Raw genomic sequence first — 15673 nt, 5'->3', positions numbered from 1 at the left:
AAATAAATCATTTTGGTATAAAAAAGATCAAGGTGGTATTAATTAAAATAGATTTAACCAACCATACTGCAATGGCGCATGATAGAAAACTGGCTTAAATAACTTTCTCTAATTCAATGATCTACTAATTAGTCAAACATAAAAACAAAATCTTTGATAATTTTTTTTATATTAGCCTTGGTTTAGTTAAATATGGCAAGCAAAACTATTAAAAATAAGTTACTTTGGACAAGAGTTGTGTGGGAAGAAAAAGCTGGTTCTCAATTTGAAGATGTAATTCCAGCACATTGGGTAAATGAAAATAAGTGTGTGGTATTTTGACCATCAACTATGTCAGTCCAAAGAGCCATTTTGGAACAAATTGGCATTGACAAAACATGGAGGAAGTTTAAATGGATTAAAACTAAAATTGTGGATGGTAAGTGGTTTGATTGTATTATTTTAATCTATATTTCTAATATATCCAGTTATAGTATATTGGTAATGTTTTTTTTAGAAGATAAACAGCTCTGTCTTGATTATAATTTTACTTCTGGAGCAGAGCAATTTAGCACAGAGGAGGAGATTGATTTGGAAAATGCTGCAGGTTATAAATTTTTATATTAATAGCTCAATGCTATTAAACTGTTTTTAAATTATATGTTTATAACTATAAAATATTTTTATAACTATTTATTAGGAGTCAATACTTGTGTGGAACCTGAACTTCCTAAACCGCCAATGGTCACTTTCAAGGAAAATAAAAGTATTATTTTTTAATTACATATTTAATCATATCTTTATTATTAATGCAAGTTTTCATTCTACATATAAAAGAAGAAGTTTTTTCAACAAATACTGTAAGTTTGTTTATAAAAAGCTTAATTCAAGATTTACCAATAGTTGACAAAAGTAAGATTATGAAATATTTGTATATATTTATTTTATTATTTATGCTTTCATTAGAATCTCACACTGTAGATTTTCATACCAATCATACAGAGTCTAGAGGATCAGTAAAAACAAAACGTCATACAAGTTCCTTTGAGTTTACGAGAGGAACGACATCAATTAAAAAATCTAGTATGAATGTTTGATAATATATAATAATGAATGTAAAGATAGTTGTTGGATGTGCTAAGATTTCAAATTGCTTGATATTTTTACTTCAAAAGGCTATTTATAATTTAAATTAAATGTATTTTTAAATTAGTTCAAAATTCAGATGGTATTTCTAATTATCTTTATGAAAATATTATATCTATTAAATTTTGTTTGTTAAAGCATAGTTATACATTTTTATAGCTTACATTGGAAACCGCCACTAAATAAAATTTGAACAATATTTTAAAACGTTATAAATTATTTATAGAAATTATAAACAATTTGGCTTCAAAAGACAACAACAAAGATGAATTTTCTATGTCTGAAGAAAGTGAGTTAAATGTTTTTATTAGTTATTGTGCCATTCTAGTTGTGATTTTAATCTATATTCAAAAGAATAATCAGCTATATATAGCTGATTATTCTTTTGAATATAGCTGAATATTCTCGCATATCATTTAGAATATCGAAAGCAATCCCTAAAACTGTTAATAGAAATTAGAGATGGGATTAACCGTTTATTAAACACACCGAGTGTCAATGGAGCTATCAATATAGTTAAAGTTAATGACATTTCAGACCTATATGCTGCAAATGATGAATTGAAAGATGCACCAATAAGGAGTAATGCTGTAAGTTAATATATTTGTTTGAAACCATGCATGGAGTGCAAAAAGCAAATTTGATTAAAGTTAAGTAATTTAGTTAATATCTAGTTAGGTTTATTCTACTTGTTATTTAGTAATCTAGCTGTGTTAAAACAGGAGCATTCAAGTTATATGTGACACTTTATTTTTTAGGTCCTCAACACATTATGTTGAAGTTTTTAGTGATACTAGTTTTTGGTTAGTTCTCTCTAACTTTATATACATTTTATATTGTAACATTTGTTATATCTGTTTATAGATAGAAATGTTAAAATGTGTAGGAGGAAATGATTGTGGCGAAATGGTACGCAATATTTTAGACAGGTATGTTATAATTTTGTGTTAAAAATAAATAACCCAATGTATATACTTTAAAATTTCTGTTTCATAAATCTATATAATGAAAAGAAATTTAAAAAAATCTATTTAAGGTTATTTAGCATTTCCGTTATGTCGAAAATGAACATGAAAGGGTCATCTAGACATGGGGAAGCAAAGATAGCATTTAAGAATTTGGAATTCTTCAGTTTGATTCAAGGTAAGAAAGTTAATTTATTTTATTGCACAACGGAGATTAATATTTAATTTAATATGGTATACTTTTTTTCTTTCCATATTAATAGTTCAAAATCAAATTATTTATGTTTTAGAGGTAGTCACCAGGCAATTCAGTAACGTTACAACAAAAGCACTTACAGCAGATATAGGAAATAAGCTAAAGAATGCCCCTGGACAACTAAAACGCAATCAAGCATCAAATTGATAATGTTGTATTGTGAAATATAATAAATTAAATATTGATATGAAATATTAAGTTGTTTTTAATAAATCAATACTTCTGTGCTGTAAAAATAGCATATATAATTTAGTTTACAAAAGTATCGCATTAAAAACTGTTAATTTGAATTTGAAATTATAATTTTAAACTCACAGATATTAATGTTTTAGATAAATTATTATTTATCTAGTTTTACTTTTTAGAAAGAATATAATCTTAAAAGATTATATTCTTTCTAAAAAGTAAAATAATTTAAAAAAAACGACGCGAAAAAATATTTTTTGAGTTATCTTGCAAACGTATTATTCACGTCTTGTTCGCAAATCTTAAATTCGTGATTTTATATACAAGTTTAAAACATGTTAAAAAAACGCGTCCTACGCGTATTTAAAATGCGTCTTAAATTCGTATTTAATAATACGTATTAAAAGTTTGCGTTTAAGACCAATACAAGACAGTTTAAATACGTATTATAGTATTTTTAAATACGTATATAATACGTATTATATACGTCTTTTTGCCGGCTGGGCATGACTACCTTAATTTGATTAGTATTTTGTCCAATTTTATCGTAAATTTCCGGATAATTCACAATTGTTTGCCTATAAGACCACTTGTGTGACAAAATTAACTTCAACGAGAACATTTAATTTAGTATTCACATTATTCAAATAAAAATCTCCAGTTTTAATGTTTCTCTCGCTATAATTTATAATTTGATTTGTGATGTTGATGCTTTGCGGAACCAGCGTTTCCATGCTGGTTGGAATGTCCTTACATACCAAGTGAATAATCAATAGATCTTTAAATATCATGCTCATACCATTTTATTCACCAATCTTACAGAAAACAGTACCACTTCGCATTTAGCGCATAACTTTTTGACTACAGGGATATTCTTTTGTAGTATACTACATCCGCGGAAAAAAAAAAATTTGATTATCCTATTCGACACCCTGAAGACCCTTGTGACACAAAGGATTAGAGAAGTATATCAACTTTACAGCTGAATACGCTTGTCTCAAAGCCATTTCACTACTACATTATTAAAAGAGAAACCTAAGCCGATCCTCTTCTAAAAACACTTACTTACACCACTTAGTTAACTACCACAAATACCTGGCGCATAAACTGTTATATCCGAAATGTCCTCCGAAAATGAAAAAAAACTCAAAAGCAGTTATTTGCTTACCGTAAGACTTACCAAGATCTTACATCAAATCAAACTTCAGACGTTTTTCTAAAAGGAAATTTGATCATTCCACGTTCACTAGGTATTATGGTTAAACATCTTGCTAAATCACTACTTAGACAAAAAGTTTACATTTTGGGCTAAGACACTAAAGTAGAGCAATATGTTAAACATAGAGACCACCGATTCGTAACTGTTTATCGGTTTGCGGATTGTGCACCGAATTATATACCTAAACGGTTCAAATTACTTACGGATTGATGTGATCCGAAAATAATGTATCGGAAAAAAATTCGTTACAATTTTTACAGATTATTTTTTTGGATTGCAATCCGATTCGATACTTTCGGATCGGATTGCAATTCGAAAAATTTTTTTCGAATTGGAATCCGACCGACAGAGTTGTTATCTGTCCAACATGTCCAAGACAAATTTTCTGCCGACATAAAATAAGTCCGAAATATTTTTCTGCCTACCAACTTTGACATAATTTTATGTCTAAAACATTTTCTGCCGACATAAAATATATCCGAAATATTTTTCTGCCTACCAACTTTGACATAATTTTATGTCTAAAACATTTTCTGCCGACATAAAATATGTCCAAAATATTTTTCTGCCTACCAACTATGACATAATTTTATGTCTAAAACATTTTCTGCCGACATAAAATATGTCAGAAATATTTTTCTGCGAACTTACTTTGACATAATTTTATGTCTGAGACATTTTCTGTCGACATAAGTTATGTCAGAAACATTTTTCTGTCCACATATTTTGACATAACTTTATATCTGAGACATTTTCTGTCGACATAAATTATGTCAGAAACATTTTTCTGTCCACATATTTTGACATAACTTTATATCTGAGACATTTTCTGCCGACATAAATTATGTCAGAAACATTTTTCTGTCCACATATTTTGACATAACTATATATCTGAGACATTTTCTGCCGACATAAATTATGTCAGAAATATTTTCTATCCACATATTTTGACATAATTTCATGTCTGAGACATTTGCTGTTTCTTATTTTAGAAGAAAAAATCGTACAACTTTATTGCTCATTTCAGATTAATTTAACGAGTAAAACAAAAGTCTCGATTTCCCCTTATTAGAATGTAAAAACTTAGTCTCAAACTTAGTTTTTATTACTGAATGTGGTTTTTATTATATGGCGTCCTGTGCCACATTAGAAATTATGTTAAGTAGAAAGAAAAGTAGAACTTGTAAAGGATCGAACCATTTACAGCATAAATTCTGGCCAAAATTTATCTTTTAATTTAACCGAACCGTCAGAATCGTTTTTTGAAGAGTAGTGATCTTAACCGAAAATTTATTCCAAATAAAACAAATATCAATGATAATGTTTGGTTGTTAAAATTTTTTTTTCTCTTACACGTTTTTTAAAGAGAAAATATCCCTTTTCAGATTGTAAATGATACAACTCAAACAAATTAAATGGCAATTAAATGCCTTTTAATCAAATATTTGTCTGCTCTCCTCAATCAAACCACATGGCATTATAGGTTGCTAATATTTGGAAAATTGGCATTTTTTTTTTGTCCAATGGTACTTTATGGCCATTTACCTTTATTTTGGCATTTTGACACAGAAAAATATAAGTTCTCGAAAAAGTATTTATTTAGGAAAAAAAGTTGAAATTAATTTTTGCCCCTCAAGAATTTTTAAAGATAATTAAAAACAACTTTTGACTTCCGATCCGAAGATTAACTAGTTGATTTCATTGATGAAATTTGTTCAAAATAAAGTGACAGAATCGTTTTGAAACAGCCGCGATATGAAAAAGGGCATTATTATGGCATTTTACATTCACGCTTCTGGCATTTCACATGTAAAAAATGTTGGCAACACTGAATTTAATTGTCAATTAAAACGACTAAAATATGACGACTTGGAATGCTCGCTTCTACGTTTGAGACATTAAAACGATTTTCCTAGCCGCATTAAAAAACGATTATTAATCTAATTATTCATTTTTCGCGGTTTAAACGATTGTCCTGTGGTATAAATAGATCTTGGAATAACTATTTTCTTGTCACTGTTTTTGTTTTCCTTAAGATTTAAAGACAAATATGGAGAATAATTTATTGCACAAACAAGTGAAAAGTCAATTTGAAATTAGTAAAGAAGGAGGAAAGTGTAAAATGTGCAAAAATTTTACAAAGGCAAGTTAAGTAACCTCAAAGATCACCTTCTTCGAAAACACAAAGAAAAAGCTGGCGAAATTGACTTAGTTGAAACTACTTCGGCTACAAGGAATCGAAATAACGATGAGATTCAATTAATTAAACGAATCAAGCTGGATGTTGATGTAAATCAATTAATTAGAGAAATGATTAAGTTAATGATGAACCGTAACTTGTCTTTCGCGTCAGCTGATGAAATCGGACAATTGTCTTTAGTGAAAAATGCACTCAAAGAATTCAAAATTGTTATAAATCGTCACAGCATGAAACGCTACATTCAACTTGCGTGTGAAAATATTTTTTCGCTCATAAGAGAAGAAACTGAAAATGTTCTTGTCTCGTTGATGTTTGATAGTGCGTCGCGATATGGAAGAAACGTGTTTGGAGTTAGCTGTAGATATGTGAAGGACGGGCAAATAGCTGACAGAACCTTAGGCATACTTACTCAAGAAAGTCGACAGTTTGGCGAAATTTTAGCTGCTCAGTTAGAAAATGTAATTGGAAAAATTGGAAAATGTGCTAATGATATCTACGCAACTTGCACAGATCAAGGAAAAAACATGACGAAGGCTTCAAAAATTCTTCAAAATGCACAAGTTCAAATGAAAGTGATCCTTGAAATTTATGGTGACGAATTTATAGATTTCGAAGACGAGGAAATTGATATTGGCGCTTTAGAGAATGAAGAAGGGAATTATAGTGAAGCCCAAACTGTTTGTGTTGAAAAATCAGTTGGATCGTTCTGTTCAGCCATGTTTTGTGGCGCACATGTGTGTCAGCTAGCTGCTAAGGACGTAACATCAATGTTTGAAGATGCATTAAATAACATCAGAAAAGTTGCTATCGAATCCAAGAAAGTAGCATATATTCAAACATTTAAAAATCTAAAAAAACCTCGTGTAGACATTGAACCACGCTGGGATTCCACGTTTTTGATGATAGAAGATTTCCATACCAACGCAGAAGCATATCAAAGGCTAAGACACGACCAATTAAAATTAAATGATGCTTCATGGAGTTTAATAGATGAATATTTCGATGCATTTTTACCAATACATTCGGCTATGATGGATTTTCAATCCGCAAAATTATCAATTAGTGAGTTCTACGTTCGATGGATTCAAATGAAAATAGGAATTGAAGACGTTCCAGCAGGTGATTTGAGATTAAAAATGCTACTGACCAACGCAATCAATACACGAGAACAAGTTTTTTTTAAATGTGAAGCATTTATTGCTGCTTTAGTTCTGGATCCTAGATTTTGCTTTACATCGGGTCATCAGCTGTTTAATACAGAAATGTTGAATAGAGGAATTATACAGCTAATCAAAATTCATCAAAAACTTTGTACTCAACGAAAACAATCAAGTTTTTCATCAACAGAAGAATCCATACAATTAAATGCGTCATATTCCTCAAATACTTCTGAAGAGATGATTCCTATGAACTCAGAAGAAATTTATGCTGAAAAAGTACGCCGTTTTATTGAATATACTGGAGGAGGAACCAGACAAGATGTTGCTAATGCAGCTTTAGAGTCAGATCAAGATATTCGTCAATTAATTTTAAAATGGACTCTTAATGAACCGCGAGTGTCATTAGACGTTGAATTCAACATTCTTGCGTACTGGAAGAAAAACCAGAAAACAAAATGGAATCGGCTTTATGAAATCTCGCAAGTAGTTTACGGTGCAGCGTTCTCCAGCGTAAAAGTTGAACGTGATTTCTCTGGATTCGCTTTGGTTTATAGCCATCTACGTACTCGCATTTCAAATGATTTCTTAGACTCCATCATGGTGGTAAAAAATAATCTAGATTTGATTGATAAAATAAAATTTGTTTAAAAAACTAAACGTTTCACATTTTCTATTAGTCAATTTTTTATGGCGCCCCAGTGCAAGAATCGTGTTCTGAAAACCTTTTTAGAGTCGAAACAAAAAAAAAATTTTTTTATAACGTAATAAAGTTCTTTTAGATTTTGTGTTAGCAAAGTACTTGACAAAATTCTAGCACAAAAAGTCAAAGTTAATTTTGAGAATAGATTAAACGGCCGTGATATAAAAATCTACAACTGAATTGCATTTGGGTCAAAAGACTCCAGCATCAAGAGTTTTTTTAATGCGGCTAGGAAATTCGTTTTAATGTCTCAAACGTGGAAGCGAGCATTCCAAGTCGTCATATTTTAGTCGTTTTAATTGACAATTAAATTCAGTGTTGCCAACATTTTTTACATGTGAAATGCCAGAAGCGTGAATGTAAAATGCCATAATAATGCCCTTTTTCATATCGCGGCTGTTTCAAAACGATTCTGTCACTTTATTTTGAACAAATTTCATCAATGAAATCAACTAGTTAATCTTCGGATCGGAAGTCAAAAGTTGTTTTTTATTATCCTTAAAAATTCTTGAGGAGCAAAAATTGATTTCATCTTTTTTTCCAAAACAAATACTTTTTCAAGAACTTAAATTTTTCTGTGTCAAAATGCCAAAATAAAGGTAAAAGGCCACAAAATACAACTGGATAAAAAAAAGAGCCAATTTTCCAAATATTAGCAACCTGTAATGCCATGTGGATTGTTGAGGAGAGCAGACAAATATTTGATTCTAAGGCATTTAATTGCCATTTGAATGGCTTGCGTTGTATCATTTACAATCTGAAAAGGGATGTTTTCTCTTTATAAAAAGTGTAAGAGAAAAAAAAAAATTTTAACAACCAAACATTATCATTGATATTTGTTTTATTTGAAGTAAATTTTCGGTTAAGATCACTACTCTTCAAAAAAACGATTCTGACGGTTCGATTAAATTAAAAGATAAACGTTGGCCAGATATTTTCTTACGGCTAAAATTGTATTCTAACCGCTGCTTTAAACTGTCGTTCGTCCTGTGGTTAATCTATTTTAACCTGAAACGCCGCGCTGGTGAAAAACTATATTTTTAATAAGGTTTGCTTCGACCATAAATTATTCGACCTATCATGGAACGGATATAAATATTCTGACAAAGAATTATTTTCTATTTTTATTATGTTGCAGACGATTAGATCGTAGAATTTATGCTGTAAATGGTTCGACCCTTTAAAAGTTCTACTTTCCTTTCTACTTAACATAATTTCTAGTGCGGCACAGGACGCCATATAATAAAAACCACATTCAATAATAAAAACTAAGTTTGAGACTAAGTTTTTACATTCTAACAAGGGGAAATCGAAACTTTAGTTTTACTCGTCAAATTAATCTAAAATGAGCAATAAAGTTGTACGATTTTTTCTTCTAAAATAAGAAACAGCAAATGTCTCAGACATAAAATTATGTTAAAATATGTGGATAGAAAATATTTCTGACATAATTTGTCGGGCGGAAAAGGTCTCAGGCCTAAAATTATGTCAAAGTAAGTGGACAGAAAAATGTTTCTGACATAATTTATGTCGGCAGAAAATGTCTCTGACATAAAATTATGTCAAAGTAAGTGGACAGAAAAATGTTTCTGACATAATTTATGTCGGCAGAAAATGTCTCTGACATAAAATTATGTCAAAGTAAGTGGACAGAAAAATGTCTCTGACATATTTTATGTCGGCAGAAAATGTTTTAGACATAAAATTATGTCATAGTTGGTAGGCAGAAAAATATTTTGGACATATTTTATGTCGGCAGAAAATGTTTTAGACATAAAATTATGTCAAAATAAGTGGACAGAAAAATGTTTCTGACATATTTTATGTCGGCAGAAAATGTCTCAGACATAAAATTATGTCAAAGTAAGTGGACAGAAAAATGTCTCTGACATATTTTATGTCGGCAGAAAATGTTTTAGACATAAAATTATGCCATAGTTGGTAGGCAGAAAAATATTTCGGACATATTTTATGTCGGCAGAAAATGTTTCAGACATAAAGTTATGTCAAAGTAAGTGGACAGAAAAATGTCTCTGACATATTTTATGTCGGCAGAAAATGTTTTAGACATAAAATTATGTCATAGTTGGTAGGTAGAAAAATATTTCGGACATATTTTATGTCGGCAGAAAATGTTTCAGACATAAAGTTATGTCAAAGTAAGAGGACAGAAAAATAATTCTGACATATTTTATGTCGGCAGAAAATGTTTCAGACATAAAGTTATGTCAAAGTAAGTGGACAGAAAAATATTTCGGACATATTTTATGTCGGCAGAAAATGTTTCAGACATAAAGTTATGTCAAAGTAAGAGGACAGAAAAATAATTCTGACATATTTTATGTCGGCAGAAAATGTTTCAGACATAAAGTTATGTCAAAGTAAGTGGACAGAAAAATATTTCGGACATATTTTATGTCGGCAGAAAATGTTTCAGACATAAAGTTATGTCAAAGTAAGAGGACAGAAAAATAATTCTGACATATTTTATGTCTATGTAAAATATGTCTAAAAATATGTCGACAGATCTGCCAGACATATTATGCCGTAACAACTCTGCCGACCGATATTATTTTTACGGATTTATACGGATTCAGAATAAAAAATGCTTTTGAAATAAGATTCATTTTTACTTATTTAGTTTTATTGTATATTTGAATAGATAATATTCAAATATACAATGAAACGAAATGATTACTTTGTTAAGAAATAAAAAAAGTCAAAATCACACTGAAAGTTCATCATTTTCCAAATTCATTTCCTGGCCACACAATGTCTTGAATTTTACTGAGTTGCTTAGTATTTTTTTTTCATATAAACCAACATCTCAACCTTTGAGATTGAAAGATTGGTTCTTCTAGAGCTGTATATATTCCCTGCTGTTGAGAAAACTCTTTCAGATGTCGTTGATGCAGCAGGTATACAGAGGTTTTTTCTGGCCAGCCTTAACATTATTGGGTAAATATACTTGTTTCGTTTCCAGAATTCCAGTACATTTGTATTTGTTGGAATTCAAATACCCCTCGATTTCAGCAGAAATAGCTTTCTTGGTGGTTGTTTCACCTCCAGGTTTAATGTAACCTGCAGCAAACACTTTCTTCCTCAGTTGTTCAGTGAAATCAAAGTCGTCATCATCTTCATCATCCAACATTGAAGGGGAAGTAGTGCTTTGGCTAGCCAAAATTTCTTTTTTTGACAGTTCTTCCATAGCATTCTTTACTGCAGTTTTGACTACTTCAATTTTTGCCCTCTCATCCACAAAGCACATGCCGTTGCGGTTAGGATCTAAAAAATGAGCTACAGAGAATTCAATATTCATCAACTCCCCGTCAAATCTTTTGTTTAGATCTTCATTGAAGTAGTGAGCAAGCTCTGATGACACCTCGGTTAGAGGCTTGATCATCTCCCATGCTAATCTTTCACTGATGTTGTATAATCAATTTATAACGGAACAGATGCTAACATTCTTTTCGCTGCTGCATTTCTCAGAGAATTCTGAGAAGCCCCTCAGAAGCCGGATGACAGATTGAATAGATTCCACTTCATCATCTGTTGGTAAAAGATCTGTCAACTTACAACCTCCAGAAACAGTAAAGTTCAGATTCTGTAAAGAATGCATCGCCGCAAGAAGATCCACCACAGACTCCATTTGATGGAGGTCAGAGTTCTATCTTGTGGGGCATTTCCGTACTTACTTCACTCTGGAGTTATACAAGGCTTTGGCAGCATTAACTAAAGTCGTAGCTTTTTGAGAGGACTGGTTGAAGTGAACTACTAATTTTGTTATTTTGCGGTTGAGAATTTACCATTTTCGACATCTTATATCATCGACAGTACCACTGACAACTAGATTTAGACGGTGGTCGACACACCAAATTGCACTTTGAACCCCAATTGATTTCCTAACACCTGCTTGGACATTAGCTGCACCGTCGACTGTTATCCAGGTTTTGACTCCAAAATCAAGTTCAAGTTTGTTGATAGATTCATTGAGTTTCTTGGCAATATTATGGCCAGTATGTTTGTCGGGGAAGTGGGACATTTCCACCAAGAAGTGCTTTAATTGGAACTTTGAATCTATATAGTGGAGTGTAAGACTCATGAAAGACAAATTGGTGTGATCAGTGGTCCACACGTCGGATGTAAAGGACACTCCATCAAGATTTGACTTGTCTGTATTGAAAATGTTTTTTACTTGTTCCTTGATGAATTTAAGAATGAGAGGAATGTATTTTGTAAATATATTCTTTGCTGTAGTGGCTCTGAATTGACCGTTGGTTGCAGTTTTCATCATCCGGGTGAATGCGTCAGTTTCTACAATTGAAAATGGTTGAATGTCCTCAATCACCCATTTATTAATGTCAACAACAGTTCTAATTTGATTGATGTCAGTAATTACCTATTCAGGTTTGGTGGCCTGTTTTCTGCCTTGCCGTGTCTGTGTGTGGGAAGTGCCTCAAGTTCCACTTGGTCCAGGCTGTGGCGATGCTGGTGTATCTTTTACCGATTATGGACCACCTTTTACTTCAATCAAGATAAAGACATTTTTGAAGAAGCTTAATATTTAACACAAACGAATCGCGCCACTTTGGCTACAACTAAAAACACAAATCAAATCCTTCATTAAACAGCTGATTAAAATAATACAAGCAGCACTTATTGATCGAAGAGACTGGAAAGAGCAAATGCAAATTTTAATGTTCTGCTACTGTATCACAACCCTTTGCACAACCCGAAAATTACCATTTACACTTATATCCAATTAAGTCACAAGCTTAACAAAACCTTCATTTCAGACAAGGGTCGATGCAAATATCAATCACCAATCCCAGGAGAGACGATAAAATACTAATAAAAAAAAACAAACAAAAAAAACATTTAAAATACCACGCAAAAAATCCAAGGAACAAGTATATAAATTATATATTATTTAGCTGAGTTTCTTATTTGTTTATTAAAAACTTAAAAATAAATAATGCTGGTTTTTGTTTTTTTATTTATAAATTCTTACCTGACAATTTATAACTTTGTTATTTAAACAAAGCTAACAACTTCAGCTTATTTAAGGTGTTGGACAGATACGCTAAATAAAAGAATATGAAGAAACCATAAAATAACCTAATAAACTGCTAACACTGAGCCAATATATTTTCAGTCAAATGCAGATATGAATATTGATAGACCCCAAATAGAGTTAAACGAAGTGCAAAAACTTGTATTACCTGAGAATATTTGACTTTATCCTATTGCTTCTAAGGTTAAAGATAATGCCAACCGTAAATGAAAATGATTGCGAGCCGAAGTGGCAGCAAATTCGCCTTTTAGAGCTGCAGTACAATTAGCTACATTCAAAAAACAAGAAAAATTGATGATGCAAAATTAAAGAAAACTATCTTCCTGTTTTAGTAAAATCAAGCGAAAACAAAAAAAATATCTTCCTTCCAACAAAGTTTTTCAGACTTATCGAAAGTCTTCAATTTCCCATTCTCCAATATCTAACGGAATGACGAACTCTTTGAAAAAAGCTAACGTGTTCGAGAGTTGGAAGAGTTCGATGAGTAGTGCCAGAGTTTGTCCGAAACGCATAAGAATGTTGATTGCGACAGAGATGTGTGGAATCGGTGATTAAATAACTGGAAGAATTTGCCAGAGTAAGCTACTTGAAACTTATTCACTAATTAAAAAAGTTTTTAATACATGCAATACTCTTGTGTCATTTCTCATTTAGCATTTTATGAAAAAGAAGAACATCACAACGCAAAAATTTTACATGGCGCATTTTGCAAATCGTCTGCCAACCTCAATTAGCTTGTGAGTTGGAAAACAGCTCTCCGTTCACCGTTTTACGAGTCAACCATCCTTAAAAGAAGTAAAGCACTGGTTAGAGGAAAACTCAAAAAAGATTATGGAGGTGTTTCGGGAGGAGTATAATGGATGAGGAGTCGATAAATCATATCAAAGCCAGTCACTATGCTCCGCAGTCTGCTGAGTTTTCTTCAGAAGATCGTATGGAAACGTTTTCAGATTTTGTTAATGTATAAAATCATTGAAAATTACTACAGTATGTTATGTTTATTGACTATATCTATAATAAATATTTAAACTATATATTTACTTATAAACTATATATTTAAACTTAAAGTGGACTTTGGTATAGAAGCCACCGTTCAAGAAGAACAAGCCAAAGTCGAAGACACTGATGTTGTTTGGGAAAGCAAGACTGAGGGAAATGAAGAGAGAAAATATCAGAAGGAAGTCAGTGTTTTTGGAGAAGAGAAGAAAAGTTCTTCTCTCCCAACACACTGACTTTCTTTTTCAAAAACAGCAAGTTTTGAATGTCATTGTAGTCCATCACCGGCACCTGCAAAGATGCCGCAAGAAAATTTAGAATTAAAAGGTTGGAGAATAAAAATCAAACAGTTTTGGGTTTGTTAAACAAAACTTTTTAAAATTATTTAGTTTAGTTTCCTCTTGCGCAGAAGTAGATAAACCAACGTTTAAAGAGCTTGTAAGTGAAAAGAGAGAACAAAGCTAATCAAACAAGAGACAATATTTTAAGAGATATATTCAAAAAACTTCTAAAACCTTGAAAAATTTTGCTTTAAAAAAACACCCAAACTTATTAACCTTTTTAAACGTTATTTTTTTCCGAGAATTTGAAGTAAGCTCAAGCAAAGCTTGGTATTTGTCAAGGGCATCTAAGCATTCTCGCTCCATATTACTCGCTGTTTCATAAACCAGCAACAGAATAATTATTTACACTGAAATAACCAAGGCTGAATGGGAAAATGCTTGCCTTGAGAAAGACCAAATATTGCTTTCTCTGTTTAGTAAAATGGAGTGGCAAGACATTGTTGTCTTTTATGAAACAAGTCCTAAAAATGCAAAAAAGAATGTGATTTACGAAAAGATTTACAAATTCTTAACCCTCTGGCCAACCGACCGACCACCCGGGCCATCACCCCTCCCCACCGACCATCCACAAACTATGAGATCTCATAGAGTGTGGATGGTCGGTGGTTAAGAATTTGTAAACCTTTCGTATTATAAGGGAAACAATAATAAAACCTGTTCCCCAAAAATAAAAAAAATAAAGAAAGAAATTAACCAATAAAAAAAGGATTAAAGAAATAACTAATCTGATATAACATAGGCAACTAAAAGTTCTTAATAAACAACAAAATAACAACGAAATAAACAACAACGAAGTTTTAAACCATAATGAGGCATTTCAATATGACCAAATCTCAAGACTCATCAAAAAAACCAGTAGCTTTTTGATGATCAGCATTCTGACAGGATTAAATATACTGTCCACAAGAATTACCCTGAGTATTAGTAAATTTAAATTTATTAACAGCATTTGGGTCATTAAACAATAATTTAATAGGTTTACGTAACCCAATATCATTAGACCATTCTGAATGATAAATAACCTTCTCCGCAACATTATTACGCTCAATAAATCGAGGATCCTTTGTACTTAAGAACATTAGAAAATTCTTGCTGAAACAGGTTTACCACTCTTAGGATCATTAAAAAATATTGAATCATCATATAACTTCAACGTAGGTAATAAAGCAGGATTCTTATCAATGCTCTTAAGCTTCATATCCTGAATCGTTTTCCAATTAGCAGCATTAAACAAAGGATAAATATTATCCGTAATTAATTGATCACCTTCAACATCGAAAAATCTAATACCAACATTAGACATTTCCAAAGGAACAGGAGTATTTTGAAAGTTCTTTAATTGATTTTCAACTCGAACATCAAGAAAATCACAACTAATCTTTTTATCGACATAAAATAAAGCATAAGCAACAGGCCAAAACTGATCAATATCAGAACCAGGAGTAGAA

General features: G+C 31.4%; 2 protein-coding genes across 2 annotated transcripts; both read left to right on the top strand.

Moving 5' to 3' along the window:
- The first annotated feature begins 169 nt into the window (after window positions 1-169).
- LOC149883288 (uncharacterized) lies at window positions 170-1150 on the top strand. The gene is made up of 4 exons (XM_090100142.1): window positions 170-418; window positions 497-586; window positions 680-745; window positions 946-1150. Exons 1-4 carry the CDS (start codon window positions 331-333, stop codon window positions 1074-1076), a joined length of 375 nt encoding a protein of 124 aa, XP_089956268.1. The 5' UTR covers window positions 170-330; the 3' UTR covers window positions 1077-1150.
- Window positions 1151-1348: 198 nt separating this feature from the next.
- On the top strand, window positions 1349-2493 carry LOC149883287 (uncharacterized). Its single transcript, XM_090100143.1, has 5 exons — window positions 1349-1414; window positions 1546-1715; window positions 1990-2054; window positions 2162-2268; window positions 2381-2493. Exons 1-5 carry the CDS (start codon window positions 1402-1404, stop codon window positions 2491-2493), a joined length of 468 nt encoding a protein of 155 aa, XP_089956269.1. The 5' UTR covers window positions 1349-1401.
- The last annotated feature ends 13180 nt before the right edge of the window (window positions 2494-15673 follow it).

Source organism: Hydra viridissima, unplaced genomic scaffold (assembly GCF_058129835.1).
Source record: "Hydra viridissima isolate aposymbiotic clone 2 unplaced genomic scaffold, HvirCarnegie_v1 scaffold_10, whole genome shotgun sequence".
Taxonomy (NCBI): Eukaryota; Metazoa; Cnidaria; class Hydrozoa; order Anthoathecata; family Hydridae; genus Hydra; species Hydra viridissima.
Note: the sequence above shows the minus strand (reverse complement) of the source record. Positions and strands in the feature narration are given on the sequence as shown.

Bases quoted from the DNA above. Each gene is read 5' to 3' on its own strand.
- LOC149883288 (XM_090100142.1), top strand. From the start codon at position 331: ATGTCAGTCCAAAGAGCCATTTTGGAACAAATTGGCATTGACAAAACA. The intron at 587-679 runs GTTATAAATTTT...ACTATTTATTAG, and splicing joins TGATTTGGAAAATGCTGCAG to GAGTCAATACTTGTGTGGAA. The intron at 746-945 runs GTATTATTTTTT...TGCTTTCATTAG, and splicing joins CACTTTCAAGGAAAATAAAA to AATCTCACACTGTAGATTTT.
- LOC149883287 (XM_090100143.1), top strand. The intron at 1,716-1,989 runs GTAAGTTAATAT...ATCTGTTTATAG, and splicing joins CACCAATAAGGAGTAATGCT to ATAGAAATGTTAAAATGTGT. The intron at 2,055-2,161 runs GTATGTTATAAT...AATCTATTTAAG, and splicing joins GTACGCAATATTTTAGACAG to GTTATTTAGCATTTCCGTTA.